The sequence below is a fragment of the Alligator sinensis genome, unplaced genomic scaffold (genome assembly GCF_000455745.1).
Source record: "Alligator sinensis unplaced genomic scaffold, ASM45574v1 scaffold872_3, whole genome shotgun sequence".
Classification (NCBI taxonomy): domain Eukaryota; kingdom Metazoa; phylum Chordata; order Crocodylia; family Alligatoridae; genus Alligator; species Alligator sinensis.
Genome location: NW_005842137.1, coordinates 1,546,345 through 1,562,395, shown reverse-complemented (window position 1 = coordinate 1,562,395; position 16,051 = coordinate 1,546,345). Strand labels below are relative to the sequence as shown.

General features: G+C 44.9%; 1 protein-coding gene across 2 annotated transcripts in view; it reads left to right on the top strand.

The window, feature by feature from the left end:
* KCTD20 (potassium channel tetramerization domain containing 20) overlaps positions 1-15,706 on the top strand; it is a 22,929-nt gene extending 7,223 nt beyond the window's left edge. The window contains exons 2-8 of one of the 2 annotated variants that reach the window (XM_006025271.3): positions 2,944-3,146; positions 4,857-5,121; positions 6,138-6,240; positions 6,621-6,741; positions 9,437-9,634; positions 12,070-12,180; positions 12,458-15,706. In XM_006025271.3, the coding sequence (XP_006025333.1) occupies positions 2,944-3,146; positions 4,857-5,121; positions 6,138-6,240; positions 6,621-6,741; positions 9,437-9,634; positions 12,070-12,180; positions 12,458-12,750 (1,294 nt within the window). In that variant the 3' untranslated portion in view covers positions 12,751-15,706. The remainder of the gene's footprint in view (positions 1-2,943; positions 3,147-4,856; positions 5,122-6,137; positions 6,241-6,620; positions 6,742-9,436; positions 9,635-12,069; positions 12,181-12,457) is intronic. The other variant, XM_025206042.1, reaches the window with a different exon arrangement.
* Positions 15,707-16,051: the final 345 nt, after the last annotated feature.

Here is a 16,051-nt window from a genome sequence, read left to right as displayed (position 1 = left end):
GTGTAGGGGAAAAAATATCGGCCCATTTGATGATTTTTTTAATCTTTACCCGACACTTGTGATGCAGGGTGTTTGCAAGGTGCTGTGCCAAATAAAGCTGCGTCCGTTTAAAAACAGCAGGTCCATGTTCCCCGCAGAGCTGCCCTTGTACCATCTCACAACAAATCACAGCAGATCCCCTTGCACCTTCCAACCTTGTTACCAGCCTGGTTTTTTTCACGGCGTTGGATTCATTCTTTAATATTGTAAGACTTTTTTTCTGTTGCCTGTTTCTTGTGCCTGAATGTTCCCAACCAAACAAAACACAATGTTGGGAGACAGACCTGACTTTTCATTTTGACTGTGGCCTGGACTTAGTCGTGAAAATCAGGCTTGTTTTCCCAAAGCGGTAACCACATTTTGGAGGCTCACCTTGACACCCAGGGCCTTTTTTTGTTTGTTTTTTGTTTTTTTCCAGAAGTGCTCAGCGCCCAAGAATAGAGTTGAAGTCAGTGGGACTTGTAGGCCTCCTGAAAATCAAAGCCTCCACCCAAGCCATTTGAAGCTGGGCACTCAAATTCAATGTCTAATTTAACAAAAAAAAAAGATGTCCTTATTCTTTGCCTTCATTTTCTCTCATTTAAAAACATTCTGCAACAGCACTTTACAAGGTTGTTAACGAACTAATCCTCTAAATATCTGTAAAAAGCTTTGAAGATGAAAAGTGTAAATTATTATTGTATGTTCCTTACCACCATGGTAAGGACTAAGGTAGCTCACCTTGATCTTAGGCATGAAAGGGAGTCAGGACCTTAATGAGCTGGACAGGTTTGAATATAGCCTTTTTATGTGGTCTTAAGAATACGTTTCCATATAGGATTGCATTCATCGTCATGGGATTGTCACATTAAATGACTGGTTACTAGGCTTTGCTGTGCTGCCCAAATGTAATCGTGGTCTACAGCGCTGACTCTTACACCTGCTTATGTTTAATGCACCAAAGCTGGGATTCAGCCATGCCCGTGAGGTGGTGACAGAAGGGGATTGCTTTGCCGTAGTGGAAGCACCACTTAGCATTATTCATAGCAAACCTGATTTTCAGGAGGGTTGATTACTCTTAATTGCAATGGGAAAAACCAGGCCCAGTGCCCATAAAAGCCCCAGGATCGAGGGGTATGCGTCTCCTGCTGTCTCCGGGGCTTTCTCTGTCCCGTGCCTTTCACCAGTGGTGCATCATTAAGCAGAAAAATTGAGTAACAAAAGTGTCAAAGCCAGTTGCTTATGAAAAGTACATTCAGCAGCTTAAGTTGTAATATCTGGGTCAGATTCAATTTCATTATAGCTCTAGCTGTGTGGTAACATCCTTTTCTTTTATGACATGCCTTTATGAATAAAGTCTCTGATTCACCTTGCTCGAGGGAGATTCTGTGTGGCTCCGAGGTCTCTGTAGCATACATATACAGTAGATAACACGGGCCAAAACAGATGGAAAGAGCATTGCTTGACTTTGATCATGGAAATTCAGACCATAGAAATTAAGGGCTGGAAGGGACCTTGAAAGATCATTGAGTCCAACTCCCCCACTCTGAGCAGGAATACTGCTGAGATCAAATGATCCCGGCAAGGTATGTTTGACCAAGTTTTTTTCTAAAATTATTCAAAAATAAAAACGTGGCTAAATTAGCGTGTTTTAGAAAAGAATCAATTGTCTGATGTGTTAATGTTAATTAGGAATGCAGCACTTGCACTTCCAGTAAGGACAATCTTAACACTCTGGATTGCTCATTGTGGCCATTAGCCTTGGCACGACATGACTGAAAAACTCCCTGATGACTATTTATTGCTTTATTATCAAACATTGTTTATTCACCTTTTCTGTAGCCTTGTAAATGTTATGTCAGACTTTAGAGAACCTGGAGCTGGATTCAAACAAAAATTATATGTGGAATAATTATTCTGGCACAGGAAGTTGTGCAAACTCCATTAGCAAGGCCATCGGCACAGGGGGGAAGGAAGGAGGTATTGGAAGGAGCAAAGGGTAAACTAAAACACAAAGTAAAGAGATTGTTTCATCTTTGGGGCTTTGCATGGATGAAGGTGCCAGCAAAGAAGAGGGCAAAACAGCTGAAGACTGTAAGAGCAATGTAGAAAGGAGAGAGGAAAAGGGAGAACTTTAAAGGGGTTGGACTGCCTGATGTGCGAAGGTTTAAAGGAACTTAGCCATGGGAACTTGGGGATGGATGATTTAACACCATGTGACATTGCGAGGAAATAATTTTAGGAAGGGAGAGAATCTCTTCAATGGCACTCTCTGTTTCATGATGGAGGCTACAGGAGGGTTTTAAAGTATTTTTGGGGGACACCATGCTTATAGGAGGGAGAGTTTGAAGCTACTGAGACTTCCCAACACTGGATCTCCAGGTGTCTCTCCTCCACTGCCATGCAGCCCCTAGAGCCTGTACTCCCCCAGTGCCTTTCTTCCCTACAGTGACTGATTTGGGGGCATTCATCCAGGCTGGGCACCAGCGTGGAGAAGACACGTCAGACTAGGGGAAAGGCAGGGAGCAGGAAGCGCACACTGGTAGGAATGGGATAAGAGATGTCTGGCAGTGAAAGGGAACTTGGTTAGGGAAGGGGATGCAGAAGTCGAGAGAGTCGGGACCCTGGCCAACGATCAAAAAAGGTTAATCAAAAGATAGCAAGTTTAGAGTAGGTTCAGGACAAGCTTCCTAACTTCTACAACAGCACATCTACCAGGGAAGGTCATGGAGACACCACCCATGCAAGATCTGAAATACTGGATGAAAGGATATATATCTGCTCTGGGGGACTCATCTGAAGAGCTCTGAAGATACTGAGAAGATTCCCATGGGCTTCCATGAGCTCTAGATCCACCCATAGGTAGAGATGAGTTGAACTGAGGTCTGAGGTTTCTTCTGACACTAATGTGATTCTCTCTTATAGTACCTCTCTGAGGAAACGCGGTCAGCTTGCGTCACGGAGATCCAGCATGAATATTAACTGTGCTGGGGGCACCGACCGGCCAAGCAGTCAGGAGTGCAGTCACCCTGCAGAAAGCATCACCATTCCAGTCCACGAGCTAGAGGAAAGTAGCCTGACCCTAGGCAGCCAAAGTCCTAGCACTTTTGCAGGTCCCAGGAATGATGGTAAGGATGATGAGTGCATTGACTTTATAACTTTTAACTTGGAGAGTGTTGGTTTTGCAGGGCCTTTGTTTTCTGAACAAATCCAGAAGGCAAACTGGGTTTTTAAAAGCCATGTTTTCTAAATGTCCTCCACTCTGGGGTATACAAAATGCATATCTTTTTCCTTTAAGAGTGCAAATAACTGACCATGTGCATATTAGCCAGGCTAGTATGAGAGATAGAAGGACTGTGCCAAGGTCTTGCAGTGTTGACAAGATCTCCTCTTCAAATCCAACAGGAGATTCACTAGATTTCACCAAAGGAGTCCCCAACCTTTGTTGTCTGCCTACGTGTCCAATGTAATATATTTATGAATACAACCCTCATTAAAATGAGCACTCCCTGTCTCAGTTAATGCTTATAAAATAATGGACCAGAGGCTGTAAGATGCCGTGTGCTCTCAACACCAAACTTGACTTCACTTAGTGCTGAGGGTATTCAGCCTCTCACAAAGTCAGCCCCATATTTTGCATTTGTCCCCAAATATTTCTTACTAGTGGCAAATATTTCCGCTCTAATTATTTGTTTCTCCAAGCCTTTATACTCTCGCTGAACAAGCGCGCGTGTCTCTCAGGAAGGAAATGGCATGTACGTGTAGTGTATCTCAGTGTAGAAACAGCCTTTGATTGAAACCAGCCTTGTTCATTTGCCAAAATATTCTGTACCATTCTTAACAGACGCCTCCCTTGTTTAACGCCTTTCCTTACAAGGCTGGGCCTAGGACATATAATGTTCCCTGGGAACAGTCATATGAGGGTCCTTTTATGGTCCACAAGACCATAAAAACTGTCCTCTTAATCAGTGAACTGTCCTCTCCACTCCCCCCACCACTGAAGAATTCATTAGTGCCGGCTACTGGATTTATGCTGTGCCTTTACCTTTCATGCCATGAGAGAGCAGCTGAATGAGACCTGTGCAAGAGACTGCCCTTTCTCAGCATGCGCTATCCCCAGTAACATCTCAAACCATCCTCAAATGTGCATGGTATAATTCGGCTCCACCTCTCTTGTTAAACCAACAGCGGTCTGTGTTGGTTCCTCTGAATGATTGTTAAAGATGGGATCCAGCTGATATATTTCCTCCTATCCCCCTTCTAATTTCTTCAGTCTCTGATTCTGTTCACTTAAGCAATGTGAAATGGAGTTGGATTGAGGGCTCTGGGAAGCTTGGATCTGAATCCAACAGAATCAGGCGCAATGAAGTTACAGTTCAGTGTTAAATTACATAGGGTGCATCTACACGTTCATCAACGCGCCTTTGCTACTGTGCATTAAGTTTGGTACCTCTAATGTGAGGTACTAGATAAAGGCACAATAGCTGTGCTAACACGCAGTAGCAAAGGTGGACTTTTTGTGGTGCTTAATGCACAGTAAACTAATTCTACTGCGCATTAGCATGGTTTTTGCCGTGACACGGTAATGCGCAGTAGAACAGCCCACTGCGTGTTAAGGCATCTCGTGTAGACACACCCACAGTGTATTGCCAGGTGCTTTTCCACACTTGGACTTTCTTCTGAACCACCACCACGTCCATCTAGACCAGCATCTTCTACCTCCCACCTGCCCCAAAATGTTCCTACTGAATTGTCACGTTTAAGATTCAGGGAGGCTATCCAGCAAATAAGGTTTCACTGTCACAATATTTGTTTGTCTCTGTTTGGTGTAAATGCAGATTTCAAGTATGTGTCTCACCCAGCAAGTCTCCAGGTCAGTAACCTGTTAGCCACTCCTGAGAACGCCAGTGGCTCTAATTTCCAGGACGGCAGTAAAAGACAGCCAGAACATTTCACTTCCCAAGAATGGTACGGGAGCGGCACTGCAGGCTCCAACAATTTACAGATGCAGGCTCCAGAAAAAGTGACTCTAGTTGTAGATGGCACTCGATTTGTTGTGAATCCACAGATTTTCACAGCTCATCCAGACACCATGCTGGGAAGGTAGGTGATTTTGATAACTTTCAAGAGGTTTCAAATGGTTTTGGCCCTTTCTGCAAGGGAACTGAACTTCATAGCTTGTGCTCTGATCCTGTCAGATCGCACCAGCTAAGCAGGACCAAGCTGGCTCAGAGCTGACATGGACGTTGGCTGGGAGACGCATAGATAGATGGGGAGGAAGACTAGTAAGCAGTTGACGGTGGTTTTCTATCTGAACCAATGCTGAAGCAGCATCCAGAGGTGCTGTGCAACCAGGGCTCTGGTTTTTGGATAAGGTAGCAGAGAGTCTAGAATCACACGATAGGAGAAGATGATTAGGGACATCTAGTCGACCCCCTGCACTGCTGTAGGATTTGCTGTTCTTGAACCATCCCAGACAGATGCATATCCACCTGCCACTTGCATTCTCCTCCATTGGAAGTTTTCACACTTGCAGGCACCAAAAAACTATATGGATCATATGCAGCTCTTCAATAATTGCAGCTGTGCACGCTCTTACCCCTTGGTAAATGAAAGCAAAACTTATGGTAGCCCCTCCCCTCCCCTGAAGTGCTGTGGTTTAGCTTTCATTTAGTGGGGAGTAAGAGCAAGCACATGGACAATGATTGCCAAGCTGCTGACAAACTAAGGCCTTGTCCTTCATATGACCTATGCAAGAGAGGAAGGCCAAAAAGCCCCACAGTTCAAACCAGTCTGATCAATGGGAAAAAACATCTTGACCATAGCCTCTAGCCAGGAACCTTTGGGTACCATCAGCAACACACCCCAGTCTTGGATGCGGCTAACATCCCGGTGCTTTGGGTGGAGGTGGAAAAACCCCCAGAAACAAATAGCATTCATGGGGTGGGCAGGGAGAGAAAAAGTTCTTCCTAGCCCCAACTGGTGAGCAGCAAAAGTCCTGAAGTATGGGATTACCAGCCATCGCCTGCACTATAAGAGTTATAGCTGTGCCCCGATGAGGGCTTGGATTATGGCTTTATTGAATGCACTTGTACATATTTTGTGTATCTATATTCCAGAATGTTTGGACCAGGAAGAGAATATAACTTCACGCGGCCAAATGAAAAGGGAGAATATGAAATTGCAGAAGGAATTAGCTCCACAGTGTTTCATACAGTCCTGGTGAGGAGACATTTCTAGCAGTAGAAACACCCCTTTGTAATGCTTGCAAAGCAGAGCTGCCTTCCCATTCACTCGTTTCTAAAATCTTATGTTGTGATTACAGCTGATCACTTCCCCTCTCTCACATGAATCAATGTGGACTCTTTTTGCTTCTTGTGTTGGCACCTCGCTTGACACCATTTGCGCTTCTCGGCTCTGCTCTCACCCCATTTCTGCCTACGTAAATGGCATGAAAAATTCTTTTTAATGTGGCAAAACTGCTTCATTCACTGTTTTTCTCGTAGCTTAGGATGTTGCGCATGAGCACTGGCCGACAGAACAAGAAATAGACTTTTCTAAACCATTTCCAAACACCATCTTCTTCCTTCATTTATTTGCAGGATTACTACAAAACTGGTACCATTAACTGTCCAGATGGAATATCTATCCCTGATCTCAGAGACACTTGTGATTACCTCTGTATCAACTTTGACTTTAACACAATCAAATGTCAAGACCTCAGTAAGTAAGAGCTCTGTCCGGTGGGGCTTGCACCTGAAATGTGCTGAGCAGCAGTCTGGCCCTGACTGGGCAAAGCTCGTTATGAAGTGTTGCATGTTAAGCATATGATCAGTCCCCTTTACTCCCCTGGGACTATTTGCATGCTTAAAGCTAAGCCTGTTCTTAATTGCTTTGCTGAACCAGGGACAAAGCTTTAATGTCCTGCAGAACCCAAGCTCTTAGTCTTTGCAGTGTTCCCAACTCAAAGAAAAACTGGAACGACTGCAGAGTTGACATGCTGAAAGGCTATTGCTGGAAGTGATGCACAGATTAAGTTTACATTAAGAATTCATAATAATCCATTATGCATTTTACTGCATTGACTGGATCTGGGCTCTTAAAAATGTTCCTTGTAATGGTCTTAACCTTTCCATTTCATCCAAGTTAAAGCTCATCTTATTTTTACTTTGGCTAACGCTGCCAGTTGGAGGACAGAGGCAGGTTGTTAAGGAAGTGATCAGAGGTGCCTATGGCCTTTGGATGGGCACTGTTGTTGTAGATATAGCATATAGTTAAGTACATGATCAATGAAATAGCAAGGGGGGGGGGCTAGAGAGAGGGAGGGGGAACTTGCAGCTTCCATTCTTTGATTTCCTAGTGACTTGTTTTGTGAGCATGGACAAGCCACTCGGTCCAGACATCTCAAGCACAGGTGCTGCAAAGGAAGTTCCTGCTGCGCGGGTGGTATTCTGTTACCCTTTGTGTAACTTCCGTGCCAGTTTTCCTGATGCAGAGGTGGTGTTTTTCACACTTACATTTTGTGATTCTTTTATTCTCCCATTACTCATTCCTTGTGGACACAGAAGCGTACTACAGGGTTGCACCTACGCTCTGGCCAGGCAGGTATGTGGCTACGTACGCACACGCAAGGTACATGTGCAAATCACTGGGTTGTAGATGGTCGAGAGGAGGACAAAAGAGGTTCCTCTTCTGTTTTAGTTCCTGTAGCAGGATGCTTAGGGTAGCTGTCCAGGAAGCAGGACTCAGCACAGTGCTCTGGCTCCCATGCCACAGGTCAGATATTACCTGGGCCCTTCTCCAGTGCGGCATTTGAAGTTGGACCCCTGGGGAACCAAGAAAGGGAGATATTTGGGGCCAGGAGGAAGGGAACAGGCTAAAGAGGGCTGTGGTTCATGGTGCTCTGACTGGAAACAGACTCTAGGTTCCAGCCTGAGCCCTTGCTTCTCATTGAGGCAGAAACTCCCCCTACACTGCTTTCCATCCGTTTCCCCCAATTAGTATTAAATGCAAGGGGCCATGGCTTACCATCCAGAGGAAGGGACTTGACTGATGCCTCACCTGTGCCCTGGTGGTTTGAGCACTGTGCTGAGAAACTGGAGGGCTCCAACTTCAAGCCCCCTCTGTATAAGAAGGGCCTACAACCTGAGTTTCCTGCTTCTTGGGCAAGGACCCTAAGACCATCCCCCTGGCTTCTTGCCACAGGATGTGATGGAGGCAAACACCATGGCTAGGTCCAAACAGGGACTGGATACATTCATGGATAATAGATCTATTGATGGTTATTGTACAGAATGGTTAGAGATGTTTCCTCTGACTTTGCTAAGCCAATAAATGGTGGATGCCAGAGGGGGTATTGAAATGGGGGATAGATCACTCTACAGATACCTGGTTTGGTGCTCTCCCTGTATAGCCTCCACTTCTGCCAGTGTCAAAGACAGGAGACTGGGCTAGATAAACCCTTGGCCTGACGCACTGTGGCTGTTCTTAGGACTTGCACCTAGATGTGTGTGTGTGTGTGTAGTCATGTACCTGCCTGGCCAGTGCATAACTTGGTGCACGTGCCTCGTACACACGCTCACACACCCACATGGCAGGAGTAACAGGATCACAAGCAGTGGTTGTCATAAACACCACTAACACAGCTGGGTAAGTGCCATTTTGGGGCACCGAAGGTAACAGAAGTCTGTCCTAACTGTGCTGAGTAGGTATATTTATAAGAGGCCTAAATATTCATTGCCACCAGGGGATTAGAGAGTTGTGCACGCCCAGGACCTGTGGCAATTAGGCTAGCAGCTCTTGGGTTCCTAAATAGAAATTTTCACTAAGAGCCTCATATTTCTGACACACAATGTTGATTCCCACCCCTTCCCCACCCCAGCCCCGCATTTGCAGTTTCAGATCTGCAAAATGAGGGAAATATTTACTTTGCAGGCAGTTTCTGAGGCTGGATTCACTCATGTTCATTGAGTGTTTAGAGCATCATGCAAAGTGCTTGGGAAGTGGTTCTCCAACTCTTTGGACTTGTGCTCCCCTCCATAACTTTTGTGAATGTAGTGGAACCCCATTTTTAAAAAAAACTAATTTATACACGACAGTGCTCACTGCTTGCAGAGGAATTGGGCATTAGAAGTATGGGACTGGCCAGGCAGGGACAAGCCTGAGGTTGCATTTATCTGCTTATCTCCTCACACCTCGCTTACTTCCTCACACATCCCAACACCCTTCAAAGGATCCATGGCACCCTGGTTGAGAACCACGGTGCTAGAGGAAGGCAAGTGTTTTAAGATGCATCTGAAACCTGCCAAAGCACAGGTCCCATTTTAGCTTGGCAGCATCAGCTTGGCATAAAACATAAATAAATTACTAAGTTCTTCTAGCACTGTGAAGGATTTTGATTTGACTTGCCTCCATCTAGGTGCTTTGTTGCATGAACTCTCCAATGATGGTGCTCACAAGCAGTTTGATAGCTGCCTGGAAGAGTTAATTCTGCCTATCATGGTGGACAGTGCCAAGAAAGGAGAACGTGAATGCCACATTGTAGTATTGACAGATGAAGACACCGTGGACTGGGATGAAGATCACCCACCTCCAATGGGAGAAGAATATTCACAAAGTAAGAACAGGCAATTGGTTCCTAAAACCATGTGCTGCGTTAGGAGAAAGACTGTTGCCGATGAATGGCATTCTCAAGAGCTTTCTGTGATGAAGGGGGAAGGAGGTTTCCCTGCATGTGGGTTTGTTTTAGATGAGAAACTGCATATTGAAAACACAGCAGCGGCCTCATCTTCAGAAATGCAAACATGGGTATCTCCCATTAAAGTCAGCTGGAGCAGTGTGGGTGGGTAGGTGTCCCAGATCAGCAGTTGCCAGTCTTTTTCTACATCCAAACCCAAGTAGGGCTGCATGAAGAATCAGGGTACCAATTTAAAGGTTTGAATCGATTCAAAGGCTGGAGAACTCCCTTCTTGTCAGCACAGAGGCAGAAAACGATCTTGGAGTCATTACTGACTCCAAGATGAACATGAGCCGACAATGTGAGGACGCGGTCAGGAAGGCCAACCGCACCTTGTCGTGCATCCACAGATGCATCTCGAGCAGGTCCAAGGAGGTGATCCTCCCCCTCTATGCGACACTGGTCAGGCCGCAGTTGGAGTACTGCGTCCAGTTCTGGACACTGCACTTCAGGAGGGATGTGGACAGCATGGAGAGGGTCCAGAGGAGGGCCACCCGCATGATCAGGAGGCAGCAGGGCAGGCCCTATGAGGAGAGGCTATGGGACCTGAACCTGTTCAGCCACCACAAGAGAAGACTGAGAGGGGATCTGGTGGCTGTTTACAAACTAGTCAGGGGGGACCAGCAGGCAACTGGGGGGAGTCCCTGTTCCCCCGAGCACTACCGGGACTAATGAGGAATAACAGCCATAAATTGATGGAGAGTAGATTCAGACTAGACATCATTGCTGGGGTCGTTGGCCCCCAGTCCTTTTTCCTGCCATGGCAGGGGGTCGGACTTGACGATCTGCTCAGGTCCCTTCCGACCCGACCAACTATGAAACAAAGCTCTCCGAATCTTTTCTGAAGATTTGGAGAGCTTTGATGACTCGGGCAGTCCCCGGTGGCCGCAGCAGGGAGCTGCAGCTGACTCCGAGCTGGTAAGTACTAGGGAAAGGAGAGCGGGGTATGGGGAAGAGAGGGCACCATGGGGGGACCCCTGCCAGCTCCCCCGACCCCTGCCCGCATCAAATCGGGACAGTGATTCGAATCACCAAATCTAATCACTGTCCCCCGAATCAGCTGAATCCGAATCCAAAGCAAATACTAGCTGCTTTGCACAGGCCTACCAAGTACCGTAGTTGAATTTCTGTGGGGCTTGAAACCCCTTCTGGAGGGACAATACAAAGACTTGGAACCACACTGGGTTTTTTTTAAGCTGCCTAATTCTTTCTGTTGACATTTCGGTAGCTGAGGAAGTGGATTGCTGTGAAGTCAGATATTTTATGCAAAAATTATGTCAACTGATTTTCAAGCCTTCTTTTTCATTACTATCCAGTCATGCTGCTGGCATGATGTAAAGCTCGGGGGAAGAAAATAATGTTTCCTCTTCTTCCAATGCAATGATATATATCCCTTGTCTAAGCAAAGCTTTGGTCAGTGTTAATTGGAGTTTTGCCTGTGAAAGGACTGCACAACTGTGCTCATAAATGTATTGAAATAAGAGCTTCCTTCCTTACCTATGCATCTTACACTTGCTTAGCACGCTTCAGCTCCCATGGAAATCAGCACCTCATGGATCAGTCTCTTCCGCTGAGTGCTTATAATCTTTTGTCAGTGGCATCATAGCCTGATACCACGCAAATGGCTGCTCCGGCTCAGACTGAGAATCTCAACTGAACGTTAAGCAGCCTCCGCTGTGCACAGCAGATGGGCTGTGAGGGAAAAAGAGAAAGCATTTGGTTAAAAATAACATAACTCTAATATTTGGCAACACTGAGGAGGAGTGATTATTAAAACCATGCATAGGGATCTTGGCTTAAACCAAACTACAATATATTTGGGGATTTTTCACGGTGGAAGACAGAGTCCCTCAACTATGAAGCTGCATCATGTAAGCTTATCTTACACACTGGGGGGGTAAAACCAATGGTAAAGCAATCACATACACACAGTAACTTGCATTATTTTATTCATTTGCTTTGCTCTCCTCAATCTTTCAGCCCAAAGAGTAAGTTATATATATATATGTGATAAACCCATCCAGTGCTAGATGGGTACTAGTTACATGACTTTCCACTTAACCTGTACAACTATTCTCAGACCCATTTTCCCCAAATTATGTAACCTGTATTACTACTTACACCAGAGAAGCCAAAAATCCTTGATGAAGTATGTTCATAGGTAATAAAAACCAATTCTGAAAAGCTAAGGCCAACATTGTCAGCACCCAGATTGCTAGGAGTTGCCAGAGGCTGAATATTTCAACAGGTAACTAATGCTGAGTGCTAGAAAGTGATGCATTTCTTATACTGAATTATCCGTTTTGTTTCTCAAGTCCTTTACAGTTCCAAGCTGTACAGATTCTTCAAGTACATTGAAAACCGTGACGTTGCAAAGGCCGTGTTAAAAGAGCGTGGGCTGAAAAATATTCGAATTGGCATTGAAGGTAAAAACAAATCCTAAACAAAGCAAACGCAAACAATCCAGCAAATGCCCTTAGACCCCAGCCCCCTTGCTGGGAACGCGCTGTCTGTGGGAACTTAGTCTGTATGGTGAGCCTGGCTCATGTCCCACCGTGACTACATATGGAATATGACCCTGTGTCTACAGAGCGCTGGAGGTGGGATCTCGCCCTGCCAGTAGTCTTGCAGGGACTCACTGTAGTCCGTAGGGTGGCAGCACTGCTCAGAGAGGTGGATTTTGACAAGCTGATTATGTTTCAGGTTATCCCACATGTAAAGAGAAGGTGAAGAGGAGGCCAGGAGGCCGCTCGGAAGTTATCTACAACTATGTGCAGCGCCCATTCATCCAGATGTCTTGGGAAAAGGAAGAAGGAAAGAGCCGCCACGTCGACTTCCAGTGCGTGAGAAGCAAGTCCCTAACGAACCTGGTTGCTGTGGGTGACGATGTTTCTGAAGACCAGGAAATTTTATTGCATCACCCACCCCAGGTGGATGAACTGGATAGGTTAAATGCACCTTTCTCTCACGTGGCTGCTAATGATCTTCCCGATTAGTACTGGCTCAGGGTCAAGTCCCCTTCCAGTTGTTCTCTGGCATCTGGGGACTCCTCAGCTTCATTTCATCCCAGGATGTGGAACATGCCACCTTGCAAGGTGCTTCCTCCTTATAATTGCTTATATTATGGTGTACTATGACAACTGTGTGAATAACGAGCTATGTTCCCTCAGTCGAAAGGCAGGATTGCAAGCAATGTCTCCTTGAAAGGGAAGAGATGGTGTTCTTTCCTCCACTGCTGACAGCTTTGGGAGTACCTACAGAGAGAGATGGAGGTTGAATCTTCACCTAGACCCATGAAAGAAGAACAGAAGCACTAGAAGCCTCTTGTTTGGAGAGAGGCAATTCCATGAATATTAAAAAGCTGTTTCAATTTTAGATGCTTCCCACTGCTATAATGATAATCAGTTGCAAGGGGACCAAACATCAGAGCAAGACAGATTCCACCCTTCCGTACAACAAGTACAAATATAGCACATTTGTGACTGACTGTATAACACTGTGTACTACCAACAGGTTTTGCATCCAGTATGTATACTACTGTACTTGAGAATGATGGAGCTACTGTTCCAAGAGGCCTACAGATGTTCACCTGCAACTGCTCACTTACAGTTCTCCTTAAGACAGAATCACTTCTTTATTAAGAGAAGACTTTATTTCTGTTGACCTCAACAAGAGTAGCAGATTTCATAGAGTGGAAATAAAGCTCAATGATGTTTTACCAAAGGAGTGAATGTCACTAAGTTGCCTATCAGAGATATCTTTGCACCCTAGAGAGCCATAGAGTCTTCCCGAATCCCCACATTAAGAAAAAAAAGCAGAGAAGGCAACTCCCCAAACAGCCGTGCGGACAGTAACGTGAGTCTACAATCAGTTGCATCAGGCTCGTGCACCAACCTCAGATGTACGTTCAGCGGGGATCTTGAAGGCAACGTGAACTCCCCATGAGCAGCTGATGCTGGAATTTGGGCTGCTTTGTAGCTTGCAGGACTGGCGACGTCCCTCCAGTTTGAAAGCAATGGCATAACTTTATTCTGTCTGACCTGTAAAGGATGTAGAGTAGAATAACATTAGCAGATCTGGTATTACTACAGTAAGAACAGTCTTGTAGAGAGTAACTGTGCACCTGGGGAAAATAGTATAAATACCTTCTCCTGCCTTTGGCTCATTGTGGTAGGTTGTGTTTAAGGCCCAGACCATGTTGAATCCAGGAGTGTATCTGCACACAGATAGCCAAGCTAGGTTTCAACTAGCAGGCATGGGTTCCAGATGTGACTTGACCATAGCAGCCCATAATTCACCAGGGGCCAGTTTGCCTGGCTTCTCACCAGGGTAATTCAGCATGGAGTCTAGCAAGGGCTGCCATAGTTTGCCTGCTAGGTTAAAGACAGCTTGCATTATGCTGCAATCAGTTCAGACATTTTCCATGTTCACAATAGCTGTAGCCCCCATTCTGGTGCAAAGGCAACACGGGCTCTTCATTTCCTCTTGTAAAAGGAGCAAAAAAAAGAGCAGTTCTGCTCCTGCACAAATTGCACCTGCAGCCAGTTGGGATGGAAACTCTGAGCACCGCGGCTGTTTGATTTCTGTGTTTATAGATGGAGGAAGGGGTCTCAAAATCAGCCCTGTAAAACCCAACTAAGCACCTGTTTTCAGCAATGCTGCTTCTCCACTCCCCGTGAGTGGGAAACAGGCATTCTTCCAAGCAGCCTTTCATTATTTTCTACCTGTAAACTAGGCTCTTACCAAAGACATTTTTTTGCTGCTATAGGAATGTTTTTTCTTTCCTCACATATATAAAAGTGAGAATAAATAATAAATATCTTACAGACTTGTGAATGCTGCTGTAGGCCAAAAAAAAAAAAGACAGAACCTGCTAATGGCTCTAGTTTCCATTTGTATCCGAGTTTAACCATCCCTAAAATAGCTTCCTTTCCGCAGAGGTTTGTTCCTGGTTTCAGAAGCGCAACAAATCATTTCCTCTTCCTATAAGTGCCTGTGAGAAGCAGATTTTCAAGCATTGGAGGTAAAAGGAATGGAGGAGCTCAGATGCCATTAGACACTTTTGAAAATCTGCTTCTAAATCCTCTCAGAGCAGGACAGAGAAGTGTCCTTAAGCATTTGCAGGCAGATGATACACACCCCACACTTTCCATTATTTCTGTTTCTTTGTATTGTATTGGAAGACTCTACATGGAACGGCAATCTTCCTGGCTTAAGGCCAGTTTGGATCCCTTCCTTATACTGGTGACACAAGTAGACCTTGTGGGATGATTACTCACCAACATACGGGACTTGCAAGCTGCCCATGAGCATTATGTTATGTATTTATTACTACATCACTTTAGATCTTTAATTAATGTGTAATATTGAGTAGCTGGCTTGATATTTGAGTTTACATTTCTTTATATGTTAAGGGCCTGAACCTGCAGGACACTGAATACCCCTAAAGTCCCCTTGTCCACTGCAAGGCTTCAGGTGCTGCTCGGTGTCTTGTGCTGTCACCAACATCAGAGCATGGGCCTTGAGCTTCTCATAGCATTGGGTATTTGGGGAGTTGAGGGCACCCAGCACCTCGTGTGAACCCTTTAACAGCTCATACAGTCAGATCTTGGATGCACTGGGGACACATTCAGTGAAAAAATAGTTTACATCCACCACTTTACTAACCCCCCCAAAAGTAGTTTTATCTAGTTTTGTAGCTAATTAAAGATGACTGGGATTTTTTTATTACTATTATTATTATTATTCTAGAGCAAACTCAACTGAAGTTTTTTAAATATCTCCATTCACTTTTTTTTTCTTTTTTTTTTTTTTTTTTTTTACTGTTATCCATCATTCAGGTACATGGCAATGGTCTTATGTTACTTTTTACTTAGTTTGATGTTACTTGTGGTGTTTACAAGACCCTACAGTTGTATGGTTTCACTTCTATAATAAAGTGTTAAAATGTAATGCAGCTTGCATTTCCTTTATTGAACAGAAAGAGCGTTCCTTTCTCCAAGTGAGTTATCAAATACTCAACAAGAGTTAGATGAGTATGTGATGCTCACAAAAAGATGCAAGAATAGCAACAGTCAACATTTCTGGAGCAACGTGAAAGAGAAGCCTGAAGAGCTTCAAAAAGCTTGAAGATCCAATTTTAAGTTCTCCTCCTCCCTTCAGGTTAGAAAAACGTACCTATATTCATCTATGATCTAAAAAATGCCACAGAACTCAAAGCGAACACAGCACCAGTATGTTTAGCACTGAGTTATGAACCAGGCTCTCAAGAAAGCTTTACTGTTTCATAGCACCTTC